The sequence below is a fragment of the Cervus elaphus genome, chromosome 20 (genome assembly GCF_910594005.1).
Source record: "Cervus elaphus chromosome 20, mCerEla1.1, whole genome shotgun sequence".
NCBI lineage: Eukaryota > Metazoa > Chordata > Mammalia > Artiodactyla > Cervidae > Cervus > Cervus elaphus.
Window position 1 is genome coordinate 81,096,371 of NC_057834.1, and position 27,756 is coordinate 81,124,126.

The 27,756-nt window shown below is 40.8% G+C and overlaps 1 protein-coding gene across 1 annotated transcript in view; it reads right to left on the minus strand.

The window, feature by feature from the left end:
• Positions 1 to 1,871: 1,871 nt before the first annotated feature.
• DNAI3 (dynein axonemal intermediate chain 3) overlaps positions 1,872 to 27,756 on the minus strand; it is an 80,311-nt gene continuing 54,426 nt past the window's right edge. The window contains exons 17-23 of the mRNA XM_043876902.1: positions 25,160 to 25,290; positions 19,759 to 19,822; positions 12,305 to 12,435; positions 10,358 to 10,562; positions 8,690 to 8,781; positions 7,308 to 7,430; positions 1,872 to 2,171 (exon numbers count right to left, since the gene is read on the minus strand). Coding sequence (XP_043732837.1) covers positions 2,028 to 2,171; positions 7,308 to 7,430; positions 8,690 to 8,781; positions 10,358 to 10,562; positions 12,305 to 12,435; positions 19,759 to 19,822; positions 25,160 to 25,290 — 890 coding nt within the window. The 3' untranslated portion in view covers positions 1,872 to 2,027. The remainder of the gene's footprint in view (positions 2,172 to 7,307; positions 7,431 to 8,689; positions 8,782 to 10,357; positions 10,563 to 12,304; positions 12,436 to 19,758; positions 19,823 to 25,159; positions 25,291 to 27,756) is intronic.

Here is a 27,756-nt window from a genome sequence, read left to right on the forward strand (position 1 = left end):
CGGGACTTTCCAATAATGACAGTAACATGTGCTGGACACCACCACTTATATGCAGGTATTCATTTGCTCTTATAAAATGTTACTCCACAGAAGGAGAATGTTTCACAGCAGTAAGTCATCTGGCCAAAGGCACTCAGACATGTGCTACTACTTACCTGACTTTTGGTAAATGTGAGTTTTACTTCCTCTAGCAATTTAACTTATAAACCTTGGCAGCATCCTTTGTCTTCCCTACCTGATCCAATTAGCCTCCCATTTTTATTTTAAGCTTTGGGACAGGGTGTCCTAATCTTTTACCTTGAACTATTATGACTGTCTCCTGATAGGATTTCCTGCCTCAAGGCTCTCCCACTCTAACCAGTTCCTTGTCTTCCTGAATATAAAGCTGATCATGTCACCTTCCTGCTTAGCCTTTCCATTAATTCCCCATTATTTGCAAACTCTAATTCAACTTCCTTTGCCTAGTTTAAGGGAACTTTCACCATCTGGCTCCAAGTCTCAGCTCCAATCTCATCTCCTGCTGTTCTCCCCTCAACCCACCTCCCACGATGGTCACTTTCCTGTGATGTTGAACCTCCTTTTTTTTTTTTTTTTTTTGAAGGGGGAGGGCACTCGGCATATGGGAATCTTAGTTCCCTGAGCAGTTATCAAACCCGTGCCCCTTGCAGTGGGACTGTGGAGTCTTAACCACTGGTGTGCTCAGTCACTGGGTTGTGTCCAATGCTTTGTGACCCCTTGAACTATAACTCACTAGGCTCCTCTGTCCATGGGATTCTGCAGGTAAGAACACTGAAGTAGGTTGCCATTTCCTCCTCCAGGAGATCTTTCCCACCCAGGGACTGAACCTGCATCTCTTGTGTCACCAGGATTGGCAGGTGGATTTTTTTTTTTTTACCACTAGTGCCACCTGGGAAGCCCTGGACCACAAGGGAAATAGCGTGTGTGTGTGTGTGTGTGTGTGTGTGTGTGTGCTGAATCTCTTACTGAGACACATTAAGCTCTTTCACAACTCAGTTTCACATGCTGTTGCCTTTGTGTGCCCACACTGGTTAACCTTCAGTTTAACCCGATATTGATTAGAAGGCAGGACAGTGCACACCATTTCATTCCACACTTCTGAGGGAAACTTTCAACATTTCACCATTAAGTATAACGTTTGTTGTAGGATTGTTTTAGATACCCTGCATCCAATTAAGGAGGTTTCCTTCTTTTTGTAGTTGCAAAGAATTTACTGTTTTATCATGAGTGGCTGTTGAATTTTAGTGAATGTTTTACTGTGTTTATTTGGTATCATAAATTCTCTCCTTCAGTCAATTGTTGATTTATTTTCTACTGTTACATTGGGCTTCCCACGTGGTGCTAGCAGTAAAGAACCCACCTGCCAAAGCAAGAGATATAAGAGAAGCAGGTTTGATCCCTGGGTCAGGAAGATCTCCTGGAGAACGGTATGGTAACCCACTCCAGTATTCTTCTCAGACACGAATAAAGCGACTGAGCACTACTAGTTACACTAACCTTTTATTTCCTAGATAAGCTCAATGTGATCTTCATATGTTACTCTTTTTCAGTGTCTATTTCAGGATTCAATATACTAATATTTTGTTTAGCTCATGGCCTGATAATCTGTGCGGTGGCCCAGTGGGAGTACTTTGTGGAGATGGGACCAAAAGCAACCTGATAATTAGAAGCAAAGTTTGATTTCCACTTCCGGTCTGGGATCAGGGGTTCTGAATAGATGCTGGCTGAGGACTGAGTGTGGATGTCTTAAGCTCTGGATTACTACAGGAAAATGAAAGCTTCATTATCAACACCTTTTATATTCAGTACAAAGTTTAGTACATATTCAGTCCCAAAACTGAAACAGATCTTACTGCTTCATTTAAAAGTTTTAATTGTAGTGAGATAAAAACTTAATATGCGCAAGTAAATCTTTTTAACGTTTAGTTTGCTAGTTCACCTTACATAAACAATAATGAGCAAAAAGAAAAGTCCCACAGACCCCCAAAACACCTCTACAGAAAACTTTTCTATATTAATTCCATGTATGACTTTGAATCTTTCACTTTGGTTAGACCTAGATTGCTGAGGATGTTCTTCTCCAGTTCCAAATAACTCTCGTAGTCCATTTTCAACTCAGCCTCCAATTGTTCTTTTGACTTCTGAAACGTTTTCTGGTGGGGAGGAAAAAGCAAGTCATTTGTATGACAGCTAGAGATACCAAAGGCTAGAAGAGGCTATTTCCTTTTAAGATTTTGATGTGGACTTTTAAAGCCCTTATTGAAGTTGTGACAATGTTGCTTGTGTTTTATGTTTTGGTTTTTTTGGCTGTGAGGCATGTGGGATCTAGCTCCCCAGCCGGAGATAGAACCCCACACCTCCCTCCATTGGAAGGCAAAGTCTTAACCACTGGACCACCAGGGAAGTCCCATGGAAGGGACTTCCGTTATTTCTGAAGGGCTGGGCTGGCTGCTATTCTCCAGAAGGGCTTTGTGGGGCAGGGGGCAGGAGGGTGTCTCTTGCGTAGTCAGGGAGAGGGGCTGCTGACCCTGAACAGGAGGGGCACACATCAGCAGAGCAGTGTGTGCAGACTCAAGGTGTCTCCTCGTGGTGGAGCTGATCAAATTTTGTGATGGACTGGATGTGGGCTCTCAGGGGCAGAGGGAATCCAGGCTGGCCTATGAGCTCCTGCCACCGGTAGAGGGAAGAGCATGTTGAAAGGGGAGGGGAAAAACAACAAAGAGCATTTATTCTGCTGATTTACTCAACGCCACTTGCTGAATAATCTGAGTCATCTGTTTTGTTCTTTGATCTGTCAATGTTTGCATGAGTACTGTTCTGGCTTAGTTAGTATTTTAATTTAATTAGTTAATTAAATTTATTGTAGTATCTGCTAGGGCAGTCATTATGATTTTTAAGATTTTGTTTCTTCTCATCTGTGTCTCCTTTCAGATGAATTTACGATTACTTCATATTGGTATGTCATCCTGTGATTTTTTTTTTAAAAAATAATCTTATTTATTATTTCTTTTTGGCTGTGCCAGGTCTTCATTGCTACACAGGTTTTTCTCTACTTGTGGCAAGTGGGTGCTATTTTCTAGTTGCGGTGGCTTCTCTTGTTGCGGAGCACGGGCTCTAGGGCACATGGGCTTCAGTAGTTGTGGTGTGCAGGCTCAGTAGTTGTGGCGCTGGGGCCCTAGAGCACAGGCTCAATAGCTGCGGTGCAGGGCTCAATCGCTCGGTGACATGTGGGATCTTCCCTGACCAGGGGCCGTGCCCGTGTCTCCTGCACTGGCAGGCGGACGCTTTACCACTGAGCCACAACAGAATCCCCCTGTGTTGGTTCTGCTTCTCCTCCTCCTGGCCTCTCCCCACCCTAATGTCTTCCTGGGCCTTCTGATCTCTTGTCACAAAACTGTCTTTGAGGATTTTATCGAGGGCACCACCACCATATTTTATTCTAGTTTCTTGAGAAACTTTTGCAAGAGGCATTTTCTTGTTTTCAGTTTTCACCATGCCTGAAGTTCCCTTCGACTTCCCCTGCTGTATTTGTGCCATATGTCTGCTTTTTCCCTCTTTTAATATCTCTGCTTCCTCAGATTCCTCATGTCTAATCACTGTAACCACATTATACCACTGTGAGTATTAAATGAAATATAAAAACATGCCAGGTCCTCAGAATGGTACATGGCACACAGTAAGCACTTAATAGGTGTTAACGACAATAACCAGTTCACAAAAAGAGCGGGACTTGATAGGGTAAGAGTAGAAAGATGTTATTCTCCTAACTTTTGTCCTTTGCCACATTCGTGACAGATTCTGTAGCATTTCCTACCACTTTTAGGTGTTAGGAATAGTGTTATTTTCAGATTATTTGAAGATCCAACCCAGCCCAGTATTTAAGTGAAGAACTGCAATGCCCACACTGCAATGCCCCCTGCGCACTTCCACTGGTTGCTTCCACAGGTTGCAGCACTTCGTTTAGAAAGTCCTTTGAGGATCTGATTTGAGCCTAGCCACTTTCAAGTTTCCACCTGACCCCAGGACAACTCACCCCCCTCACTCTGCCATCAGTACAAGTTCTTTGCTCACTGGTCCTCCACTAGTCTATCAGAGCTGTTCAAGCCAACCTCCTGCTTGCAGGCTTTCCAGCCATAGGAGTCAGGTCCCTGTCCCTGGGTTTCCTGTATTTTCCCTGGACAGTCTGCTCTGGTCCCTTGACAGTTCCTGGCCCTTGGATTTCTGTGGCTCACTGAGCCTCCCGCCAAGGGTATGAGGCCAATTGTCCATCCTCACCAGTAACCTGTCTCCAGCAGACCTTCCCTTGAAGGTCTCCTCGCAGAGTCTGGGTGGTATTGCAGGAGTAGGAATGGGGGATACACAGCCCTCCAATGCTTCTCTACAAAAAAAACCCAAAAAACCTCTCTTCCAACCTCTTTCCCCATAACTCTTGCCTCCCTTGTGCAGCCTGGAGTGTGGGTCATTGACTAAGGGCTGCAGAATTGTTTTGAATTCTGAATGAATCACATGGAAACTACCGCTTGTTTTCTGCTTTGGGTCTCCAGCTGAAATTCCAGTTAAGAAAATTCCCATTTTGTGTGCTGTTAGAGCTGTAATTACTATTATTTTTCAATAAGTGAGTGGTATCCAGATTCAATGTTTGCCAAGAGACAGGTATGTGATTACCCTCATATCTGTGGGTTGAAGTGCATAGCCTAATCTCTGCCAGCTGAGGGGGGCGCTCATGAAGACAGGCCTTGCTGGACGGATGTGTGATTATCCCCTGCCGTCTGTAATAACACTAATAGTGGACACATTAGCACTTCCCATCTGTCGGTTACTGGCTAAGTGCTGTAAATATTTAACTCATTTAATCCCCACGGCAATTGTCTGAGGCTGTTACAGTTTGTTCCCGTTTCTCCTATCATCAGCCATTGCTTGTAAGGAGATACTTCTGATGAACATTAGCTGTTTTTCCTTGGTGACTCTATTCACGTTCTAAATGTAACAGACGAGCCCCTTTAAATGTATGCATTTATCCACAGTCTAGTTCCAGAGAAAACTTGAGACATGGATGCTCTACTTTAAGGAGGGTACTATGTCAGATGGAAATGAAGTTACAAGAAGGAGGTGGAAAAGTTTTGGAAACACAGTTCCAAGTTGTAATGATTATTACAATATTTGAGCATTTTAGAAGTACTTCACATACAAATTATTATTATCTCATATGGATAATTAGCTGTCACTATGCTATTTAAACACTCCTAGGGGCTTCTCTGGTGGCTCAGTGGTAAAGAATCTTCCAGTCAATGCAGGAGACACGGGTTCATCCCTAGTCCAGGAAGATCCCACATGCTGTGGGGCAACTAAACCTGTGTGCCACAACTATGGAGCCTGAGCTCTGGAGCCCAGAAACCGCAACTATTGAAGCCCTGGTGCCCTAGAGCCTATGCTCCACAACAAGAGCAGCCACTGCAATGAGAAGCCCACACACTCCAACTAGAGAGTAACCCCAGCTCTCCGCAATTAGAGAAAAGCCTGAGCAACAATGAAGACCGAGCATAGCCCTCCCCAGATTTTTTAATAAATAAATAAAGTAAAATTATAAAAAATAAATAAGTAAACACTCCTAGTAATTGTGGATGATTGCTGGTCTGGGGAAAGGTGGCAGGTAATCTCCCATGGCAGAAGTTCATCCAGTGTTCATGATCGTGTAAAAGAACAGACCAAGACCATTTTTTTTGTAGTAAACAAGGTCAATTAATTGGCTTTTTTTATACCTCATCACCACTAAACGATGTTTTGAAATGATGCCTCTTCTGCTTTTGTTGCACTAATTTGTATCTAACAGTATGATAATGTTAATCTATTTGCTAATGCAATACATGAAAATATTTCCATATGCCTGTGTTTTTAATTGAGACCTAGGGTCTCACATGAGTAATTACATTGGGGGAGGCTATATATTTGGCTATAAGGAAACAGCAGGCAGTGATGAAATCGTTGGTGCCAAAAGGGCAAGGAAGGGAATAAGCAAGAGACAAGCAGAAATATGGACTGAGATGACCTCAAGTGAGAAAGAAAGAAGAGCTGAATTCACAGACTACTTAAAGCCCCCAATTCCACTGGTCAAGGGAAGACCAACAAAGTAAAATCACATCAGAGAGATTGAGAAAGAGGAGGGTAGGGGCTTCAGAGCTTTAGGTTCCTTTTTGGTAGAGTTTAAGAAGGATGTGTCTTACACCAAATTATCCTCAATCGCAAATTTCACAGTTCTAGTCTATTCCAGTAAAATTTATATCTATTCACTCATCTGTCTCTATATACTGTGCTGTGCGGTGTTAAACTGCTTCAGTCCTGTCTGAATCTTTGTGACCCCATGGACCATAGCCCACCAGGAGACCGTAACACACCAAGAATACTAGAGTGGCTTGCCACATCCTCTTCCAGGGGATCTTCCAGACCCAGGGATGGAGCCCATGTATGTACCTTACCTCTCCTGCACTGGCAGGTGGGTTCTGAGCCCCAGTGGCTCAGGGGAAAAGAATCCACCTGCAATTCAGGAGACTCAGGAGACAAAGCTTCCATCTCTGGGTTGGGAAGATCCCCTGGAGGAGGAAATGACAACCCACTCCAGTATTCTTGCCTAGAGAATCCCATGGACAGAGAGACCTGGTGGGCTATAGTCCATGGCGTCGCTAAGAGTCGGATGGGGCTGAGCAACAACTAGTAGCCACTATGCCCTCTATATACTAGCTCCCACTTAATGACAGCTTATTATTTGTCAGGTTACCTAACTGAAATCCCCACAGTAATCTTAAAAGGTTGTTACTAGTATTCCCATTTTAAAAACAAGAGAACCAAAACTCAGCAAAGATGCAAACCTTGCTCTAGATCTCATAGCTAGTAAGTGGTAGACATGAGATGTGAGCCACATGTTCTAATTCACATTCCACTCTTTTTTACACTGTTTTAATGCATTATTCACTAAATGTTAAGTTTCTATGAAATGAAAGCATTCAAATTTTGAATCTCTGTATCCATATTGGTATTTAGATACCACCAAATCTAAAGGACTTTGAAATATAGAAAATTTCAGAAACTAAATTGGATAGAATCTCACTAGGTGTCCAATTGGTAGTTTGACTCACACTAAGCTAGGAAATCAGAGAACTGCCCTCTTGACTCCCATGAGAACAAGAGAAGAATTTAAAAAGGTACATTTTTTCTTTTGAATCTGTGGAATAAGCCAAACAAATATAATACTAGTGTTAGAGGAAAGCAATTTTGGTTTCTGAAATTTAACTTACAACTTTTTTCTTCTCCAGTTCCAGCTCCATTTCTTTCCTTTCCTGTTCACGAATATTTTTGCGCTGTTCTACATATTCCAGATGTTTGACTTCTCTTTCAAAGTAGTGGCTTATACTTGATACCTGTTAGAAATACAGGCCCCAAAAAAAAAAAAAAAAAAATACAGGCCCATGAGAGGGGGGCTCACACAGAAGGCCCTATGTTCTTGACAAGGCTCAGGAAGAATGTCTGCTGCTTGTAAGTTATTAGCTAGATTGCCTGCTTTGGGATAAGGCCCAAAGCCCATTACCAGAGGAGCTAATTCATGGGCTACTGGGCTAAGGTTTAGGGACCTGCGAATTGGGGGATGGCAGAGAAGGAGTGGGACTGGAAGGAGAGAGGTGCAAAAAATTGCAATTTTGTAAGAGAAATATCCTCTTTTCCCTCCTTTCTCTCCTTCTCACTTTTAAGACTGAGGGAAGTTTTGCGTCATCAGTCAAACTTGGAAAACCCAGATGAGGATGTCAGTGGAAACCTAAAGGGGCTGGCAGCAGAGTTGAGTTCCTGGTCCCCTGGAGAGCTTAGCATGTGTGGGCAGAAGAATAGAAGCAGGGAAGGCATCAGAGACCTTGGGCAAGGTGACAAAAGAAGGGAGAGTTTTTTGCCTGCAAGTGACTAGGTTGATGTTGTTGGAACTTGCAACAGATTGCATTCTATATATTTAATGTTTGCTGTATCCATATTTATGTACTACTTATTGATCTTCTTTTTATACCATAACTATTAACACTGCTTGAAATGAAACCCCTGGGTGGTATGCATGGAGGGGAACACTGCCACTTCAGACCTGCAGTACACCTTGGTGCCTGCAGTACACCAAGCTGAGGAAGGATGAATGGAGGCCAGCAATGGAGAGATGCATAAAAATGTCAGCTGGGTCCTCTGGGAAGGGTATCACCAAAATAAGGGTCCCATGCTTTTGGCTTACAATCTGAAAATAACTTCTTATGATTATGAATCCCCAAATCAATTCTTCTCTGAATCTGGGCTTCATTTACTTGGCCTTTCTTTCATTGCATGCTTTTTTTCCCCTCTAGCTTTAAGCCATTTATCTCATACAACAGGAATACATCCCTTCATTATTTTATTTTATATTGGAGCATAGTTGATTAACAATGTCGTGTTACTTTCAGATGCATAGCAAAGTATTTCAGCTACATGTATACATATATCTATTCTTTTTCAAATTCTTTTCCCATTTAGGTTAACATCCCCTTATTTTTGACTGCATGATTCTTTTATTTTCTTATAGAGCAAAAATACTGGTATTTCTGAACATAGTTCTAAAACATGTCTCAGCAGTATCTGATCACATAAATCCTCAAAGCCAAAAGTTACTAACCTCATTGGTTGAAGGGTGACTTAATGTCCAAGGAATTTCCAATATATGCAGTGTTCCATAATAATCAGCTATGGCTATAAATTGCTGCTTAGCTGAAAGTTTCAAAAAATGGGAAGAAAAAACAGCTCTGCAATCAGAAAGTCATCTTAGAGGTTAAATACATACTGCATTTTTGCTTTGTGGTTTCCCAAAGGACCTGTTGTGATTACAATAATCTTGGCATCTTCATCAGACCTTCACAACTGGAGATCATAATAACACACGAAAGACAATTTTTCCAGTTGGTGAAATGAAGGCTGAGACCCTGAGCCTTCCTCAGCCACCCTGCTCATCCCCAATCATGTTTTCTTATCCTCTACTTAAGGACTGTGACTCCCAGGTGAGGTTGACCCTCTCTGACTGGATCCATGGCAGATTTGAGAAGGAAACAGGAACAATACATGGAAGATTTTCACAGAAAAATCATGATGCCAATTTTCACCAGACAGTAAGGGCTAAAGGATGCCATTATCCAGATGAATTTCAAATACAGCCAAAACCAGTTTTCTTATTACAGAAACAAATTGCTCCTTTTGGTCATTTTGAATGGATATAAAACACAAGCGTATTTGAGAATTTTAATTTCTTATCTCAACTTTTTTTTCCTCCTTTTCAGAAGGTCTGGTTCACATTGCTAAATCCTAGAATTGTAATCCCTGTAGGTATGCAAAAGCAATGTTTTGCAACAAATACGGGAAAACACATTTTCGTGACACATACAGTCAGGTAGTAGCCAGACTCTGACACCCTAGAAATCCTGAAGACTGTGTTTCTAAACCTCATGTTTCTCCTGAGAAAATGACAATTTTATGCCTGTGCATCTCTGGAAACAAAGGGAAACTTCTTTTAAATAAGGCAAAGTATATACTTTATATAAGTATAAAGCATACTTATATATATATATAGTATATAAATACTATATATAAGTATATATATAAGTACATATACTATATATATATAAAGAATATAAGTATATACTAAGTATATACTTAGTCTGGGTAGAAAGTATTACTTGGGTGAAATAGAGAAACTTAGATAAAGGACATAAATTACTTTTCTATTGACATGTTCTTGAATTTCTGCTTGCTCTGTTATACATTATTTTTTCCTCACAGTTAAGTTCAAAAGTTATAGTTTAAATAGATATATGACCTCACAGAGTCACTGAGATTTCATGAAAAGAACTGCTTGATATTATCCAGGGGAAAGCCATAAAAGTGATAAAATATCGAAAATTTGTGACATAAAAGAAGATTAAAGATACAGAACTTATTCAATTTGAAAAAGAAGCAGCAAAAGGTAGCAAGGATTTAGGGTTCACCCCGTGATTTAGGGACCCAGAAAGGGTGACAAGGATGCTTTTCATTGTGTGGTTCAAAATCAGCCCCTGCCTGACATACTAAAATGTGTCTCAGAAATAACTGATGAAGAAACTAGTGAAACTCAGGTTGTAACCAAAATTTGAGTAGAAGAGGGAAGGGAAAGGAAGTGCCGTGATGGGAAGGGAGGTGGTGGGATGGGGAGAAAAAACTTGAGAAGCAACATCAGAGGCTTTCCAGATGAATGTCAAAATGTCCCTCGCCCAAAAAAGGCAAAATGACTTTGCTCCTTTAATCAGAGTTAACATACCAGAAAAGGTCCAGGGTTTGATGTACATGATCATGGTTATACAGATGTTTTGGGACTGGGCTGGTTCATGAGTTTTCTCAAGAAGGTCCCAGATGTCGACGTATCCATCTTCTCGGCCAATGTAGAAGACTCCAGGCCGGGTCAGGGACCAGTGCCCTGAGGTGTACCTTTTTGGCGCACAGCATGACTGAAGGAGGGGTCCGGTCTAAAATTAAAAACAAAAGTTCTTGTCATTATCTGAGGGGTATTCACAAGGCTTTTTGTTTTTAGACTAAAACTCAGATCATACAACAGCAGAATTATGCCTACTCAGAAGTTCTTTGTTTTCCCTATAGGGTTTTTATATATGTGGGCTCTTTTCTTTCTTGTATATTTTTACAGCAGTTTTTTCTTATTTTAGTGACTTTTTAGGAAAGATCAAATTTTCTAATTGAGCTACTGATGGTTCTAACTCAACTGTTCCTAAAGCCCATTGCTATTTGTTTGGAGACTGGTGGACACCGGATGAGTAAAGATTATAAATTATAGATTGTAAGATTATAAATTTTGCTTATATCTTTATTTTCCTGTCAGGTGCCTACTCACCATGGAACAGCTCTGGTATTCAGGAAAAGGAATGAACAGTCAGTTATGTGAGCTGCATCCAGTAGTTTATGAATATTTAGGGGAGAGATTTTGGACCACCAATGCAACATAATAAGATCATTTCTCTTCTCTGCTGTGGGGTACTTTGCCTTCTTCGGAGGGTTTTCATAGAGACCGAAGATCAAAATGCATTCATTCTCTTCCCTCCATCATGCTCTACCTGGCAACTAGGTGGACACCTTTACTTACTTATGTCTTCCGGGACTAACCTAAGCTATGGAGCTGCCTCCTACCCTCCCAAACATGCAAACAAAGGCTTCTTGTGGGGAACAAACATCCCTAATTCATGGACTCCTTACAGGAGACACTCCAATCTGTTCTTGCTCAGTTACTTCAGTTTCTGTGGATAACCAGGCTCTTGACCCAAGTCTTTGGACAATCTTGGCTTAATTTCTTTTTTCTTTAACTGAAAAACTAATACTTGCTTGTTGTAAAGAAAAAAAAAAATCATACCAAAGTACATTGGTACAAAGTAGAAGTCCTTTTCTGGAAGGACACTTAAGGAGATCCCAACTTTTTTCAATGACAAACTTGTACATATATCACACACAATTTTTTTGAGTATTCATGTAAGTTAGGGTCCCAGAAATAAAAGGGAAAAGTGTTAGGTCAAGAAATATATATATTACAGATGTGAAACTCATATATATATATATATTTTTTTTTCCCCCCCTCCAGATTTTGATAATTCTCTTAAGTAGCTCATGAAAGGGACACATCATACTGATTTTCCCACATTCCTGCTTCACTCAATTTTACCAGTCTTTCTAGGTTTTGGCAGTTTAGCTTCTGACTATCTGGATCCAGGCCCTGTCCTAAATCCTGACCATCACATTCTTGGCACTGCCTCATCCTGACCTCTGCATATCTCTGTCTGCCTGGTGATAGATCCCTTAGATTTCTTACTTCCACTTTTTGGTGACAAGTTGCCTAGTGCAGGAGCAAAGATGATAGACCCATTGCTTCTCCTTGGGCTTCATACAAATCCCATCTGGTATTTTAAGGGAAGGGGAAAAACATAAACCAAGTGAACAGCTCACAACATATATTTAGAAGAAAACACTGGTTTCAGAGAACAAAAGACTTGTAAATGTTTCCTGCCCTCAGGGAAGAAAAGCAAATGGTTGTGTTTTCCAAAGGCTTGTATTGGTTCTGCTGACAGGCTGGGGCCCAGGCCATCTGTTCTAATATTTCTAAAAAGCGTCCCAAAGGCATTTTATGTCAGAACAGTCTGTTGTTCCAATTGTTTTTCTGTATAATAAAGGACCACACACCTACTCCTCCATTTTGCAGGCAACTTACCATAATACCTTCTTTCCAGATGGCCACGTTCCAACCCCCAACAGTGAGGATAATGTCCTTGTAGAAAGGTGACCTCTGAACGGTGTGGACAGCTCCATCATGGACTGTGTAGAGGCTCACGGGCTTCTTTGCTGTTGGAGTGGAAAAGGCCATTTCATCTTTCGTAACACTGTTTACATTCCTACAATGAAGAATGGGCAGATCTCCGATGGACAGATAGGTCCCCATTAATGAGGTCAGAGAGTGGAGAACCAGAGGTCAGTTGGGGTGAATCAATCTGTCAAGGGACAGCTCCTCCGCTTTTTATGGAAAGTCCAGGGAAATTCCCATCAAAGCCACTTTGCAGGCTCAAAGGAACACTTTCCGTTCTTCTTCATCTACTCATTTAGTAATCCATCACTTAGTCAGTGTTATAGATTGTTAGTCAATAAATATTTGTGGATTGTTTGTAAGTACCAGGTACTATGGATGGCTGGGTAAACAATGGTTAATAAACAAACATGATCTGCCCTCTCATAACTTAAAATCCAGTGGAAAGACAGATACTCCACAAACAAATCCCAAGGTATATAATAAGAAAATGTGAAATGTATTATGAAGGAAAAAATATCACAAGAAAAAATAACAAGGGACATTTGTAATGTAGACTGAATGGTCAGGAAAGGATTCTCTGAAGGTGAGCCGTTTAGACCTGAGTTTGGCACGGGAAGATTTTGGTGTGAAGTAGCATTCCAGACAGAAGGAATAATACACAACAGAGTCCTGGGAAGTGTTTAGAGCATCTATAATTTTGAGGAAGGCAATAGAACTGGAGTCTGATAATCCAGAAAGTGAAGAGAAACTAAAGAGCCTCTTGATGAAGGTGAAAGAAGAGAGTGAAAAGGCTGGCTTAAAACTCAACATTCAAAAAACGAAGATCATAGCATTCAGTCCCATCACTTCATGGCAAATAGGTGCGGAAACAATGGAAACAGTGACAGATTTTTTCTTGGACTACAAAATCACTGCAGACAATGACTGTGGCCATGAAATTAAAAGACGCTTGCTCCTTAGAAGGAAAGCTATGACAAACATAGACAGTATATTAAAAAACAGAGACATCACTTTGCTGATAAAGGTCCGTCTAATCAAAGCTATGATTTTTCCATTAGTCATGTACGGATGTGAGAGTTGGACCATAAAGAAGGCTGAACGCTGAAGAATTGATGCTTTCAAACTGTGGTGCTGGAGAAGACTTTTGAGAGTCCCTTGGACAGCAAGGAGATCAAACCAGTCAGTCCTAAAGGAAATCAATCCTGAATATTTGTTGGAAGGACTGATACTGAAGCTAAAGCTCCAGTACTTTGGCCACCTGATGTGAAGAGCTGACTCATGGAAAAGACTCTGATGCTGGGAAAGATTGAAAGCAGGAGGAAAAGAGGGTGTCAGAGGATGAGATGGTTGGATGGCATCACCAACTCAATGGACATGAGTTTGAGTGAACTCCAGGAGATAGTGAAGAATAGGGAAGCCTGGCATGCTACAGTCCACAGGGTCACAAAGAGTTGGACACAACTGAGCAACTGAACAACAACAATTGATAATCCCAGGGTGAAACATAGGAAGCAAATGAAGACCTGGTGAGTCCAGGTGCTGCCCAGAGCCTTATTAGGAAAAGCATTTAGATTACATTCTAAGTATAATGTGATTTAATGAGTCCTTTAGGGCTAGAAGATGATCTGATTGATATATGAAATGATTCTCTGACTGCTGTGGGAAGAATAGAGCAGAGGAGATAAAAGCAAAGAGGGGACACTATGGGAGGTGATTGCTGCAGTTATGGCGAGAAAGGATGGTGACTTGAATGAAGATGCAAGGGAAGAGTGGATAATCAAAGAAATATTTGTGAGCTAGAGTTGACAGGAGGGGTGAAAGAGATGAAGTGCTGAGAATGACAGCCAGGTTTCTGGTAAGAGCAACAGGCTCATTGTACTTTCCATTTATTGCCACTGGGAAGACTAGAGGATGAGCTGGTTTGGATATTAAATGATGACCTCCCCTTTGTCTCTGTCCTGGGCACCAGGGTACTCCTGCTCCCCTGGTCTGTCTCCTCCGCTGTGGCTTGGTTTCCTCTCCCCCGGCCTGGCTTTGGAGCCGGCTGCTCCTCCCGCCTTGCTGCCCACACCCACAAGTCCCAGGGATGGCCCTAAAAATATGTGCCTGTCTAGGTCAAACTACAGTGTGTGGCTGCTTTGTACTGAAACCACCAACTTACTCTGAATCTCAACATAATAATAACTACATGAAGGTTCGATTTTTTTTTTCTCTCAGGACACCAACGTAACATTAAGCAGAATATCTTAACATTATTAAGATAATAATAATCTTTCAAAAAGCTGACACAATGTCAAAGAGATTTTTGTCCATTCATGTTCACAGAAGCATTATTTGCAATACTGAAAAGGTAGAAGCAACCCAAATGTCCATTAATGGAAGAATGGATAAGCAGAATGTGGTATACCCATACAATGGAGTATTATTCATCCTTTAAAAGCAAGGGAATTCTGACATATGTTGCAACATGAATGAAAATTGACTATATTATTTTAAGGGAAATAAGCCAGTCACAAAGAGGCAAATACTGTATGATTCCACTGACACGAGGTACTTATGACAGTCACATTCATAGGGATAGAAAGTATAAAGGTGGAGGCCAGGGGCTGAGAGGAAAGAGGAGTGGGAGCTAGTGTTTAACCAGAACAGAGTTTCAGTTCCACAAGATGAAAAGAGTCTGGAGACCAGCTGCACAACAGTGTAAATATACTTGACACCATGGAACTATACTGAAAAAATGGTTAACATGTTAAATTTCTTGTTTATGTATAATTTTATCTCAATTTAAAAATTACTTGAAAAACTTATAAAGTATAAATTTCACTGTAGCTCTTCTAAGTTAAAAACAAACAAACAAAAAGGCCAGTTTTCCTCTAACCAAAGCTCCATCTTGAAGACAGCAGAGAAGACTTATTTCTAAGGCCATCTTGAAGTGATCTGGAAGATTCCTGGGAAGGCAGGAGATCCCTGGAAACCAGCAGCTTTCTTATTGCTGATGCTGTATTTCTAGATCCTGGTTTTGTCCTTGTTGAGCTGGGATTTCCTATACCATCTCACTCTATGAACAGGGCTATCCAGGAGTCTAGAAGCCCTCTGCAAAATTTAATGATCACCAGTGATAGGAATATAGATAACCATCAAGGTTGGTGCTTTATTTTTTTTTCCAGTTTTTTTTTTTAATTATAGTTTTTTTTTCATTTATTTTTATTAGTTGGAGGCTAATTACTTTACAATATTGTAGTGGTTTTTGCCATACATTGACATGAAGGTTGGTGCTTTAACATGTTGAATGTTCTCGGCCCATATAACTTTTCCTTCCTTTTGTCCTTTGAAAGACCTTAGTGCCATTCAGCAGTAAATGGAGCTGGCCTTAAGTTATTCAATGAAATGCCAGAGCCCCCAGTCAGGTAAGAAACTTAAACAAATGAAACAGTAGTTCCCAGAGTCATTATCTAAAGAAGGATTTAGCATCCTGATGGGGTTAAGCACAGACAGGTTAAGGGGTTCAAATCCACAGTGTTGCTGTGAGAATTAAATGAGTTAATCCATGGCAAGTACTGGGAAGAGTGTCTGACACATGACATGTGCCAACTTGTGAGTTGAGTACATGAGATGATTATGTCAACTGTCATCATCATCAGATACATCAGCCTGTATTTCTTGGGTCATCTGGAAGCCTTGTTTGATTATGACTTCTTCATCACACATAGCTCAGGCAGGGTAATCCATCTTTCAGAAGTTTCTTCTCAGAAGAAGAAACTCTCCTTCTTGCCTTGCATATTTGAATTTGGGGCAGATCAAGAGAAAATGGGTCCTAGTAATTGCCTCATCTTTACTCAGGAAATATCCATGCTCTTTATGAATGCCATTGGGCTGGTAACTCCCAAGGAAAACACTGCCAGTTCACAGAATGTAAGGCATGCAATTTACAGTTCAGCACCTCTACACATCGACAGTGCCTGAACTTCAACCATTATCTAATGGGAATAAGTGTCATTTGACTTTCCATGTTGCAAAATCCTTGATTGGTAATTTTAAAGTATTAAAGTAAGAAGATGATTTTAAAATGCCCTTTAAGTAGGTGGTTAGAGCTCTATCTCTCTTTTTTTGGAATGAACTAAATGCCAAGAAATTAAAAACAATTTCTCTTTTACTTTTCCACTCATATCCCACTGGTCACAAAGCCCTGGCATGTTTCTCTCTAAATCTCTCCCTCTTGAATTTCTTCTTCTGTCCATCCTCATCACCCTGCCTGCACATCAGTCCTCTCCATTCCTCATCTAGGCTATTGCAACTGGTCATCCTGCTTCCATTAGAAGACCCACCAATAAATTAATCCAACCCCTGCTCTCCTGACAGAGTGACTTTCTGATCATATTGATGGTACTAGGATGAGGTCCATGGCTTAGTGAGGCACTCAAGGCTCTTTGCCATCTAGCCCCAAATGTCCTTCCCGGAGCCTTTCCTGCCGCTGTCGTCCTCTCTACTGCTATGCTTCGGCCAGGAGGGCTCCCTGTTTCCTGCTTGTCCACTGCTCTTCTGAGTTTCTGTGTTTTCGCATTTGTTCCTCTTTCTACCTGGAATGTCTTTCTCCATCTGAAAATTTGAAATCTACTCTTTAAGACCCAGCTCAACTGTATCTCTCTATGGTGGGGCCTTTCTTTTTTTTTTTTCAAACTTTTTATTTTGTATTCTGGTATAACCAATTAGGGCTTCCCCAGTGGCTTGGCGGAAAAGAATCTGTCTGCAATGCAGGAGATACAGGTGATGCGGGTTTCATCCCTGGGAGCTTGGGAAGCTCCCCTGCAGAAGGAAATGGCAATCTACTCTAGTATTCTTGCCAGGAAAATTCCATGGTCAGAGGAGCCTGGCAGGCTGTGGTCCAAGGGGCCACAAGAGTCGGACATGACTGAAGTGACTTAGCATGCATAGCCAATTAACAAACAATGTTGCAACAGTTTTAATGAACAGTAAAGGGATCCAGCCATACATACACATCTATCTGTTCTCCCCCAAACTCCCTGTAGGGCCTTTTCTTAACCACCCAAGAGAGTTGGTCCCTTTGTGGGATTCCATGTCACTCTGTGTTTGCTGCCAGCCACAGCAGCAATGACAGGGTAATGTCATCATTCGTTTATGTGGCTGACTTCCAATAAATCAGCGATTTCCTTTGAGAAATTATCTTGTTTATCTTTGTATCCCTAGTGCCTGGCACATAGTAGATTCTCAGTAATGATGTGATGAATGAATGAAAGTAAGAACAAACATCAAAGAGGTATAAACATAAAGCTTTTGGTTTTTAAGTTTATTGTCACTGGCTCTGTAGATGGAATACGACTCATTTAAAATAAATAGCTCAACCTGTTTGCCATGGGCTACCTTAAAAGCAGTTTAGGGTAAGCCTCCAAGAAAATCTGAGACCAGGAGGAACCCATGTCCATCTGTGTACAACCAAGTCATGGTGTCACAAAATGAGTCACTGCCTCAGCTTGTATCCCAGGGTGTGGAGGAGACTGTTACCATGTACTAGTGTGCCTGGCCTGCAGCACATGCACTACTAACATTCATGAATTAGTAAATAAATAGAAACAGAATCAGCCTAAAAGTAGTTGAATGTAATTCACTATGTTATATTATACTCAGTATATAATGTTGAATTCAACCTTAAATCATGGACTTGAAAATGACTGGAAAATGGGAAATCAGTCTCGGTTCTACATGCACTTGACTCTTATTTAAGTCATATCCAATCCTCTCTCAATGCCCCACTCTTGTTAATAACACATATTTAGGTCTCTAGGCAGGAGACTTGTGTAAGAAAAGTAGGAATGCCTTTGTTTCCAGATGAAAATGACCACCCTGGAGGCAATGCTGATGAAGCTGATTTCGAAGGTCTAAGGCAGACACTAGCCTGTAGAACCAGACTCATAAGTGAAGATTAAGGTGGGGATCTGAGCCCCAACAGCTGTCCCCTGCAGGCGGTAGCTCTGACCTCTGGACCTCAATCACTCGCACATAGGTCCATCTGCTCCATCCACCCACAGGACTGACTAGACCCCCTCTGCAAACCAAGCCTCATTGCTTCTTCTCACTGCTCCACAGGGTTCAAGTGGTTCCAGGAGCTGGAACCTTCCTTCCTTCCTCTTCCTTATCTCATGGTTATTCCATACTCTGAAAAGTAGGTCAAATATATGCTCATGCCATGATAAAATCCAAAGCATTAAAGCAAGTGGTTGTAATTGTAGTGTGCTCCAAGGCTCTGAACTTTGGTGGGGGAACTTTGCTTATTAGTGGTGGTGGTTTAGTCACTAAGCCATGTCCAACCGTTGCAACCCCATGGACTGTAGCCTGCCATGCTCCTCGGTCCATGGGATTTCCCAGGCAAGAATACTGGAGTGGGTTGCCATTTCCTTCTCCAGGGGATCTTCCCAACCCAGGGATTGAACCAGTCTCTTGCGTCTCCTGCATTTGGTAGGCGGATTCTTGAGCCAGCAGGGAAGCCTGAATCATTGACTCTGATTCTTGTTCATACCTGGGTGTGACCCTCATACCTCTGTTCAGCTGCCCAGAGTCTGGGCCTAGGATCAGGGGAACACATGGACACCACTAGTCCCAGCCCCTAGAGTTACTTCTCCCTTACAGTGCTGAGGTCTTCAAGATCATGGTGAATTTAGCTTATAATTTCACCTTGACTCAGGTTTTCCACACTGCTGAAGTACTGAAACAGCATTGTTGTTTTAAAATTGAATTGTCCAAGAGTCTCCATAATTTAAGCACCAACAGATTAGTGCTCCTCAAATTCTTGTGTGAAAACAAATCACCTGGAGAATTTTATTAAAATCTGTATTTAGATTCAGTAGGCCTGGGGTAGCATCCTGTTTTTCTAACAAGCTCCTAGGTGACAATGGTGTGGCTTATCTGAAGCCCTCACTTTAATAGCAAGTGTAGGGTCAGAACCTCACATGCCTTCCCTCGCATAAGGCAGGCCAGGGCTCCTCAGTGCTTCGGGAGGGAAGGCATAGAGAACAGACTTATGGACATGGTGGGGGGAGGAAGAAGAGGGTGGGATGTTTGGAGAGAATAACATGGAAACATGTACATTTCCATATGTAAAATAGGTAGCCAATGAGAATTTGCTGTGTGACTCTTTAACAACCTAGATGGGAAGGATGGGGAGGGAGGTGCAAGGGAGGTTCAAGAGGGAAGGGACATAGGCATACCTATGGCTGATTCATGTTGATGTTTGGCAGAAACCAACACAATATTGTTGACCAATTATCTTTCAATTAAAAATAAGTGAATTGAATTATTGAAAAATTATAGGAAACATATAGAAACAATAAAGAAGAAAAAAACCTTACCCATAAATCGGCCAGTTTCAGGGTCTCTTTCCATTTTCCAATCTGTGTATATCACTTCACCTTCCTAAAAACACGACAGGTTCCCGATGAGTACACTGACAACTTAAGAGACAAAAAACCTCACATTCATGTGCTAAGACTGATTGCAACCCAAACACAAAGCAGCAGGTTGATTTAATCAAATGACAATTTGGTGCAGTGAGGGTGATGGGGAAAGGTTCAAAAATGATTACTTGATTTTATATTAAGCAAACAAATGAATTTGTTGAGCTTTTATCTGCACACAGTGATTGGGAGAACACAGGCAATTATGAAGATAATTTAGCTACACAAAGTCCAACTGCTGGGTTTCCAGAGTCTGTTGTTAACAGAAAATTGTCCCAATGGATGGAAAGCTCCAGAAGGGGAGGGATCTCCTCTGGTTTATTCAGCGATTTGTTCTCAGCATGTTACAAAATAATCGTGCAATAAGAGAGAAAGAGGAAATAAGTATTCATCATATTGTACACATCATCTTTGAATGCTGAGAACAGGAAACAGAGTTACAACCAAACAACATAACAAGTAACATATATTCCAGTTCTATTTATGGCCATTTTAAGGAGAAGAGAAGACAAAGGAACCTGGTGTAAATAAAAGGCAGAAATTACCGCTCAGAAGAGAAAGACAGAACCAGTGAATGACAGAGATGGGGAAAGGTTTAGAGAAAAAATTTAGTCTCATGCCACTATCCTATAGATGCAAAACCCAGACATATTCTCCTAATCTCATTTTTTTTCACCAGATAATAAGAGGAAAACACAGAGAAGGGTGTATCAAAAAATGAGTTAAGAGGACTCAGAGAAGGGGATGGATTGGGATTATAGGTGAGGGAGGGGAGATGGAAAAACATTTGATTTACACAAAGTGTAGGGCAATCTCAAGCAACCGAGGCCACTCTTTCACTCATCTGTGCTTTTATTCATCCACATCAACTCACTTGACAGACAAGGGCTGTGTTTGGTGCTGGAAATTCAGAGTCTGAGCACAAGTCTTCCTTCCCCTCTTGGTACACAATCTAAGGGAACAGGCACCTGGGATATGTCTACTGTACACGTCACCCTTGGGGCTATGATTTACTCCAACACCATAAACTGTGGTGTTGAAGACTCTGGAGAGTCCCTTGGACAGCAAAGAGATCCAACCAGTCCATCCTAAAGGAAATCAATCCTGAATAGTCATTGGAAGGACTGATGCTGAAGCTGAAACTCCAATACTTTGGCTACCTAATGCAAAGAACTGACTCACTGGAAAAGACCCTGATACTGGGAAAGATTGAAGGCAGGGGTAGAAGGGGACAACGGAGGATGAGATGGTTGGATGGCATCACTGATTCAATGGACATGAGTTTGACTAAACTCCGGGAGTTGGTGATGGACAGGGAGGCCTGGCCTGCTGCAGTCCATGGGGTCACAAAGAGTCAGACACAACTGAGCAACTGAACTGAACTTAACTGAACTGACAGTGCTTGCTGGAGTTGTCAGGAGCTTTATGTATGTGACCTCAGCCTTTACCAAAGTCCTCTAAGAGAGTCTCCTGGCTCTCATAGCTGAAATGAGGAACTTTGACACTGAACTGAGTCAAAGGAATAGTTTGTACCCAGTTAATAAATATTTGTTGAGAGCCCATTATATTGGGCTTCCCAGGTGGTTCAGTGGGTGAAGAATCTACCTGCAAATCAGGATACACAGGCAGACATGAGTTTGATCCCTGGCGGGTGGGGGCGGTGGGCATCCTCTGGAGGAGGGCATGGCAACCCACTCCAGTATTCTTGCCTGGAGAGTCCCATGGACAGAGGAACCTGGTGGGCTTCAGTTCATAGGGTCACAAAGAGTTGGACATGACTGAAGTGACTTAGCACACATGCTAAGATATATACCCATTATATCACCAGCTACCTGGCTAGAAACCTTCACATTCCTCTCCATCTGGTTACTTAATTCTGACACTTCCACTCCCCTTACACCTATGTGACATTCTCGTCCCCACTGCTCAGGCTCTCTTCACCCCTGGGTGGGCCCACCAGGGATCACAGTCAACCTGGCCTCTCTGCTTCCAAGGCTCTACTCCCTCCTGATTCAGCCCTCTGCCCCCCTTAAACTCCCTTAAATTCTTTATCCAAAGTAGAAGGATCAGTCAGCCACATCAAGGGCTGGTAGAAGAGTGTCCCACTGGAATGTCAGCCCCTAGAGGGCAGGGAATTCTAGCTGTTCTGTTCACTGCTATGTTCCCTGGGCAAAGAACAGTGCCCAGCATATATTAAATGATCAATAAATAACTGCTGAATGATGAATGTCATTCATTCCAAGGAGTGCAGGGACCTGAAAGGCAGGAAAGAGTTTGGTACAAAAAATGAGAGAGAAAAAAATCAGAGGAGACAGAGTGAGGAAATTGATACAGATGAGGTAGAGAGAGAGAAAGGAGGAAATTTATGCAGGAACGTACAGGCCTTGGTGTAAGAAGTTTGGATTTTTCCTGTATCATGAAGAAGTCACTGAAAAGGAGTTAAAACCAAGGGTGTTGTGCTTTCAGTGAGTTCAGTTCAGTCGCTCAGTTGATTCCGACTCTTTGCGACTCCATGAACTGCAGCACGCCAAGCCTCCGTTTCATCACCAGCTCCTGGAGCTTACCTAAACTCATGTCCACTGAGTCAGTGATGCCATCCAACCATCTCATCCTCTGTTGTCCCCTTCTCCTCCTGCCCTCAATCTTTCCCGACATCAGGGTCTTTTCAAATGAGTCAGCTCTTTGCATCAGGTGGCCAAGATTTTGGAGTTTCAGCTTCAACATCAGTCCTTCCAATGAATACCCAGGACTGATTTCCTTTAGGATGGACTGGTTGGATCTCCTTGAAGTCCAAGGGACTCTCAAGAGTCTTCTCCAACACCACAGTTCAAAAGCATCAATACTTCTGCGCTCAGCTTTCTTTATAGTCCAACTCTCACATCCATACATGACCACTGGAAAAACCATAGCCTTGACTAGATGGACCTTTATTGACAAAGTAATGTATCTGCTTTTTAATATGCTATCTAGGTTGGTCATAACTTTTCTTCCAAGGAGTAATTTAATTTCATGGCTGAATTCACCATCTGCAGTGATTTTGGAGCCCCCAAAAATAAACTCAGCCACTGTTTCCCCATCTATTTGCCATGAAGTGATGGGACCAGATGCCATGATCTTAGTTTTCTGAATGTTGAGCTTTAAGCCAACTTTTTCACTCTCCTCTTCACTTTCATCAAGAAGCTCTTTAGTTCTTCTTCACTTTCTGCCATAAGGGTGGTGTCCTCTGCGTATTTGAGGTTATTGATTATTTCTCCTGGCAGTCTTGATTCCAGCCTGTGCTTCTTCCAGCCCAGCATTTCTCATGATGTACTCTGCATAGAGGTTAAATAAGCAGGCTGACAATATACAGCCTTGACGTACTCCTTTCCCTATTTGGAACCAGTCTGTTGTTCCATGTCCAGTTCTAACTGTTGCTTCCTGACCTGCATACAGGTTTCTCAAGAGGCAGGTCAGGTGGTCTGGTATTCCCATCTCTTTCAGAATTTTCCACAGTTTGTTGTGATCCACGCAGTGAAAGGCTTTGGCATAGTCAATAAAGCAGAAATAGATGTTTTTCTGGAACTCTCTTGCTTTTTCAATGATCCAGCGGATGTTGGCAACTTGATCTCTGGTTCCTCTGCCTTTTCTAAAACCAGTTTGAACATCTGGAAGTTCACGGTTCACGTATTGCTGAAGCCTGGATGGAGAATTTTAAGCATTACTTTACTAGCGTGTGAGATGAATGAAATTGTGTGGTAGTTTGAGTATTCTTTGGGATTGCCTTTCTTTGGGATTGGAATGAAAACTGACCTTTTCCAGTCCTGTGGCCACTGCTGAGTTTTCCAAATTTGCTGGCATATTGAGTGCAGCACTTTCACAGCATCATCTTTTAGAATTTGAAATAGCTCAACTGGAATTCCATCACCTCCACTAGTTTTGCTTGTAGTGATGCTTCCTAAGGCCCACTTGACTTCACATTCCAGGATGTCTGGCTCTAGGTGAGTGATCACACCATCGTGATTATCTGGGTTGTGAAGATCTTTTTTGTACAGTTCTTCTGTGTATTCTTGCCACCTCTTCTTAATATCTTCTGCTTCTGTTAGGTCCATACCATTTCTGTCCTTTATTGAGCCCATCTTTGCATGAAATGTTCCCTTGGTATCTCTAATTTTCTTGAAGAGATCTCTAGTCTTTCCTATTCTATTGTTTTCCTCTATTTCTTTGCATTGATCACTGAGGAAGGCTTCCTTATCTCTCCTATTCTTTGGAACTCTACATTCAAATGGCTATATCTTTCCTTTTCTCCTTTGCTTTTTGCTTCTCTTCTTTTCCCAGCTATTTGTAAGGCCTCCTCAGACAGCCATTTTGCTTTTTTGCATTTCTTTTTCTTGGGGATGGTCTTGATCCCTGTCTCCTCTACAATGTCAGGAAACTCCATCCATAGTTCATCTTAAAGATTTTCTTTCTAAAGCTGTCATCCCTGGCTATTAAGCTTCGGCATGCACAGAGACAAACATTATATGGTTCCACTCATATTTGACTACTAAAATAGTCAAATTCATTGATAAAGTAAGTAGAAATGTGGTTGCCAGGAGCTGGAATCAGTAGGGAATGCAGTTACTGCTTTAACTGGGACAAAAGTTTAATTTGGGATAATGAAATAGTGAGAGATACTCAATGATATGAATGTTCTTAGTACCACTGAATGGTACACACAAAAATGGTTAAGATAGTAAATTTCATGTTTATGCATATTTTGTCATTATTGTTACTATGTCCAATTGCTATTTACCTTTTGAATTGAGTGAGTTTTTCACTCTCCTACTAGATTGTACTGGCCTAACAAAGCAATATATTTTCTTAGTAAATCTGAAACACTTAGCATGGTTTTTCCATATGGTATAGGAGTTTGATAAATATTTGCAAGTTGATAATTTATTAGTAAAAAGAGTCATACCTACTTTTATAGTCTTTTATTAGTAAAAAGTCATACCTCATTTTATAGACTTTTGTTAGTAAAAAGTTATATCTAATTTTATTGACTGCTCACATTTATGAATTTAAAGACATCTAAGAACTTGATAGACTATTCCAATATGAGATTCAAATATTCAAATATGAGACATTGAGGTTAAAATTTTTAAATGTAAGCAAGCATATAAAAATATGAAAAAGAGGATTAATATTGTAAGCTAAAAGATAGAAGACTAAAAAAAGTATTGTAACCCCTCATAAGACAAACATACTATAGACGCCATAATCATATATCTAAATGTAATTTAAATGCTAATTTTAGAAGCAGGTAATTCCAACTCACCTCTGTTCCCACAAAGAACTTGGTGCAGAAGTCATCTATTGGCTTGAGAATATTGCTCAATGCATTCTCCAGATTCTGGTATGGGTTCATTTCTCCTGCCTTCACTGCTTTGCTCTGGGCTAATATTTTTTCTTTTAGAGACATTTGGATAGAAGCAGCACATATTTACATTGAAAGATCTTCTAAACTATGATTAGTTTATATTCTCTGTCCTTTGTCACACATATCCACCCTACTGGTGGATATAAGTGCCTACTGTGTTGGGCATAAGTCCAAGAATTTTTAGACTTCTAATTTAGCAGTAGAATGCCTTTTTCTTTTTTTCCATTTATTTTTATTAGTTGGAGGCTAATTACTTTACAATATTGTAGTGGTTTTTGCCATACATTGACATGAATCAGCCATGGATTTGCATGTGTTCCGCATCTTGAACCCCCCTCCCACCTCCCTCCCCATCCCATCCCTCTGGGTCATCCCAGTGCACCAGCCCTGAGCACTTGTCTCATGTATCCAACCTGGACTGGCAATCTGTTTTGCACTTGATAATATACATATTTTGATGCTGTTCTCTCAGATCATCCCACCCTCGCCTTCTCCCATAGGGTCCAAAAGTCTGTTCTATACATCTGCGTCTCTTTTTCTGTCTTGCATATAGGGTTATCGTTACCATCTTTCTAAATTCCATATATATGCATTAGTATACTGTATTGGTCTTTATCTTTCTGGCTTACTTCACTCTGTATAATGGGCTCCAGTTTTATCCATCTCATTAGAACTGATTCAAATGTGTTCTTTTTAATGGCTGAGTAATATTCCATTGTGTATATGTACCACAGCTTCCTTATCCACTCATCTGCTGATGGGCATCTAGGTTGCTTCCATGTCCTGGCTATTATAAACAGTGCTGCGATGAACACTGGGGTGCACGTGTCTCTTTCAGATCTGGTTTCCTCGGTTGTATGCTCAGGAGTGGGATTGCTGGGTCATATGGCAGTTCTATTTCCAGTTTTTTAAGGAATCTCTACACTGTTCTCCATAGCGGCTGTACTAGTTTGCATTCCCACCAACAGTGTAAGAGGGTTCCCTTTTCTCCACACCCTCTCTAGCATTTATTGCTTGTAGACTTTTGGATAGCAGCCATCCTGACTGGCGTGTAATGGTACCTCATTGTGGTTTTGATTTGCATAGAATGCCTTTTTCAAGCCAAAGTTTATATAGAATCCCTTGCCTGTAAACCTGATCAAAGCTACACTGCCCTGGTTGAAGTGTTTCCTGGGTGGGAAAGGGAAGACTCCTCTGCCCACTTTTCAGGGGCTCTAAAAGTTTCCATGGCACAGTCTGAAAGTCACTTCTACAATATCTATATCATCTCAGAATTATTGACAGTATACCTGACACAAAATACATCTCTAGGTTATATAACACCCTTGAATTTTCTCAATAAGAGATATCATTGATATTTCCCTTGAATTAACACCCTTGACAATCTCTAACGAGTAATTCACATCATTTTTATACAGTTGGCATCATATAGCAATTTTTAAAAATAATTCAAGGTTAGCCTTTTATGTGTCAATTTTTTTAACTGCTAAAAACTAAAATCCATTTAATGTGTTATTTGTGTTTGTCATAAACACAGCATGTTGAACGTTATTTAGTGCTGGCTGATTATTTCAGGTTTATTGTTTATGAACATCAGTGATTATACTATACCATAGCTCTCCATGCAAACAGTGAGAGCACAGCTAAAGTAGGGGGTGAAATTCATCTCTAACTTTTATCTTTTTAAAAGCATCTGATTAATTTTAATTAATCTAAAATTAATAAATGCTATTTTTTGAGATCTTAAATTAATAAATGTTAATTGAAGCTTTCAAAAAGAGAGAAAAGCATGAATAAAAGAGCAAAAATCATTCATTATCACATTTCCCAGAGGTATCATTATTAAAATATTGGTTTATTTTCCTCTATTACTTTTTGGTGATTATATGTAGACAATTTATTTTTTAAGTGGGTTTTCCAGCTTTTCATCCTTCTTTTCTATTCTCTTAAAGATATATCTTGAGCATTTTTCCAAATCACTTATTTTTTTTACGTGATATTATATTCCTGGGAGAGATCATAAAGAAATGTAAGCTCACAATACTTTACTCATCACACACACCCTTAATATATCCTCTGGGTTATATCAACCATGGAAAAACCAACAAAAGTATAAATGAAAACTAAATAGGAGAAGAAAACTTCAACTATACTAAAAATACATTTTGCATTTCAAAAACACTTTGCCATAATTTCAGACAAAAGTAAAAGATAATCATCATGACTTAGTAAGCATAGTCAACCAATACTTCCTTCGTTTGGGATCTGCACACTTTGAGCAATCCTTTTCATACTGGGTAAGACATTAAAAACAAGTACCAAAGTAAGCCAAACATGGAATCTTTAACTAGCCGTATTACACAGTGTCATCAACATTTCAAGAAATAACTAGACACATTCAACCACATTGTTCTTACTAAAAGATATTATTCACAGTGCATTTAGCAAGAGCAAAAAAGGCATTTAATATCTATTTAATACATAAAATTAAAATC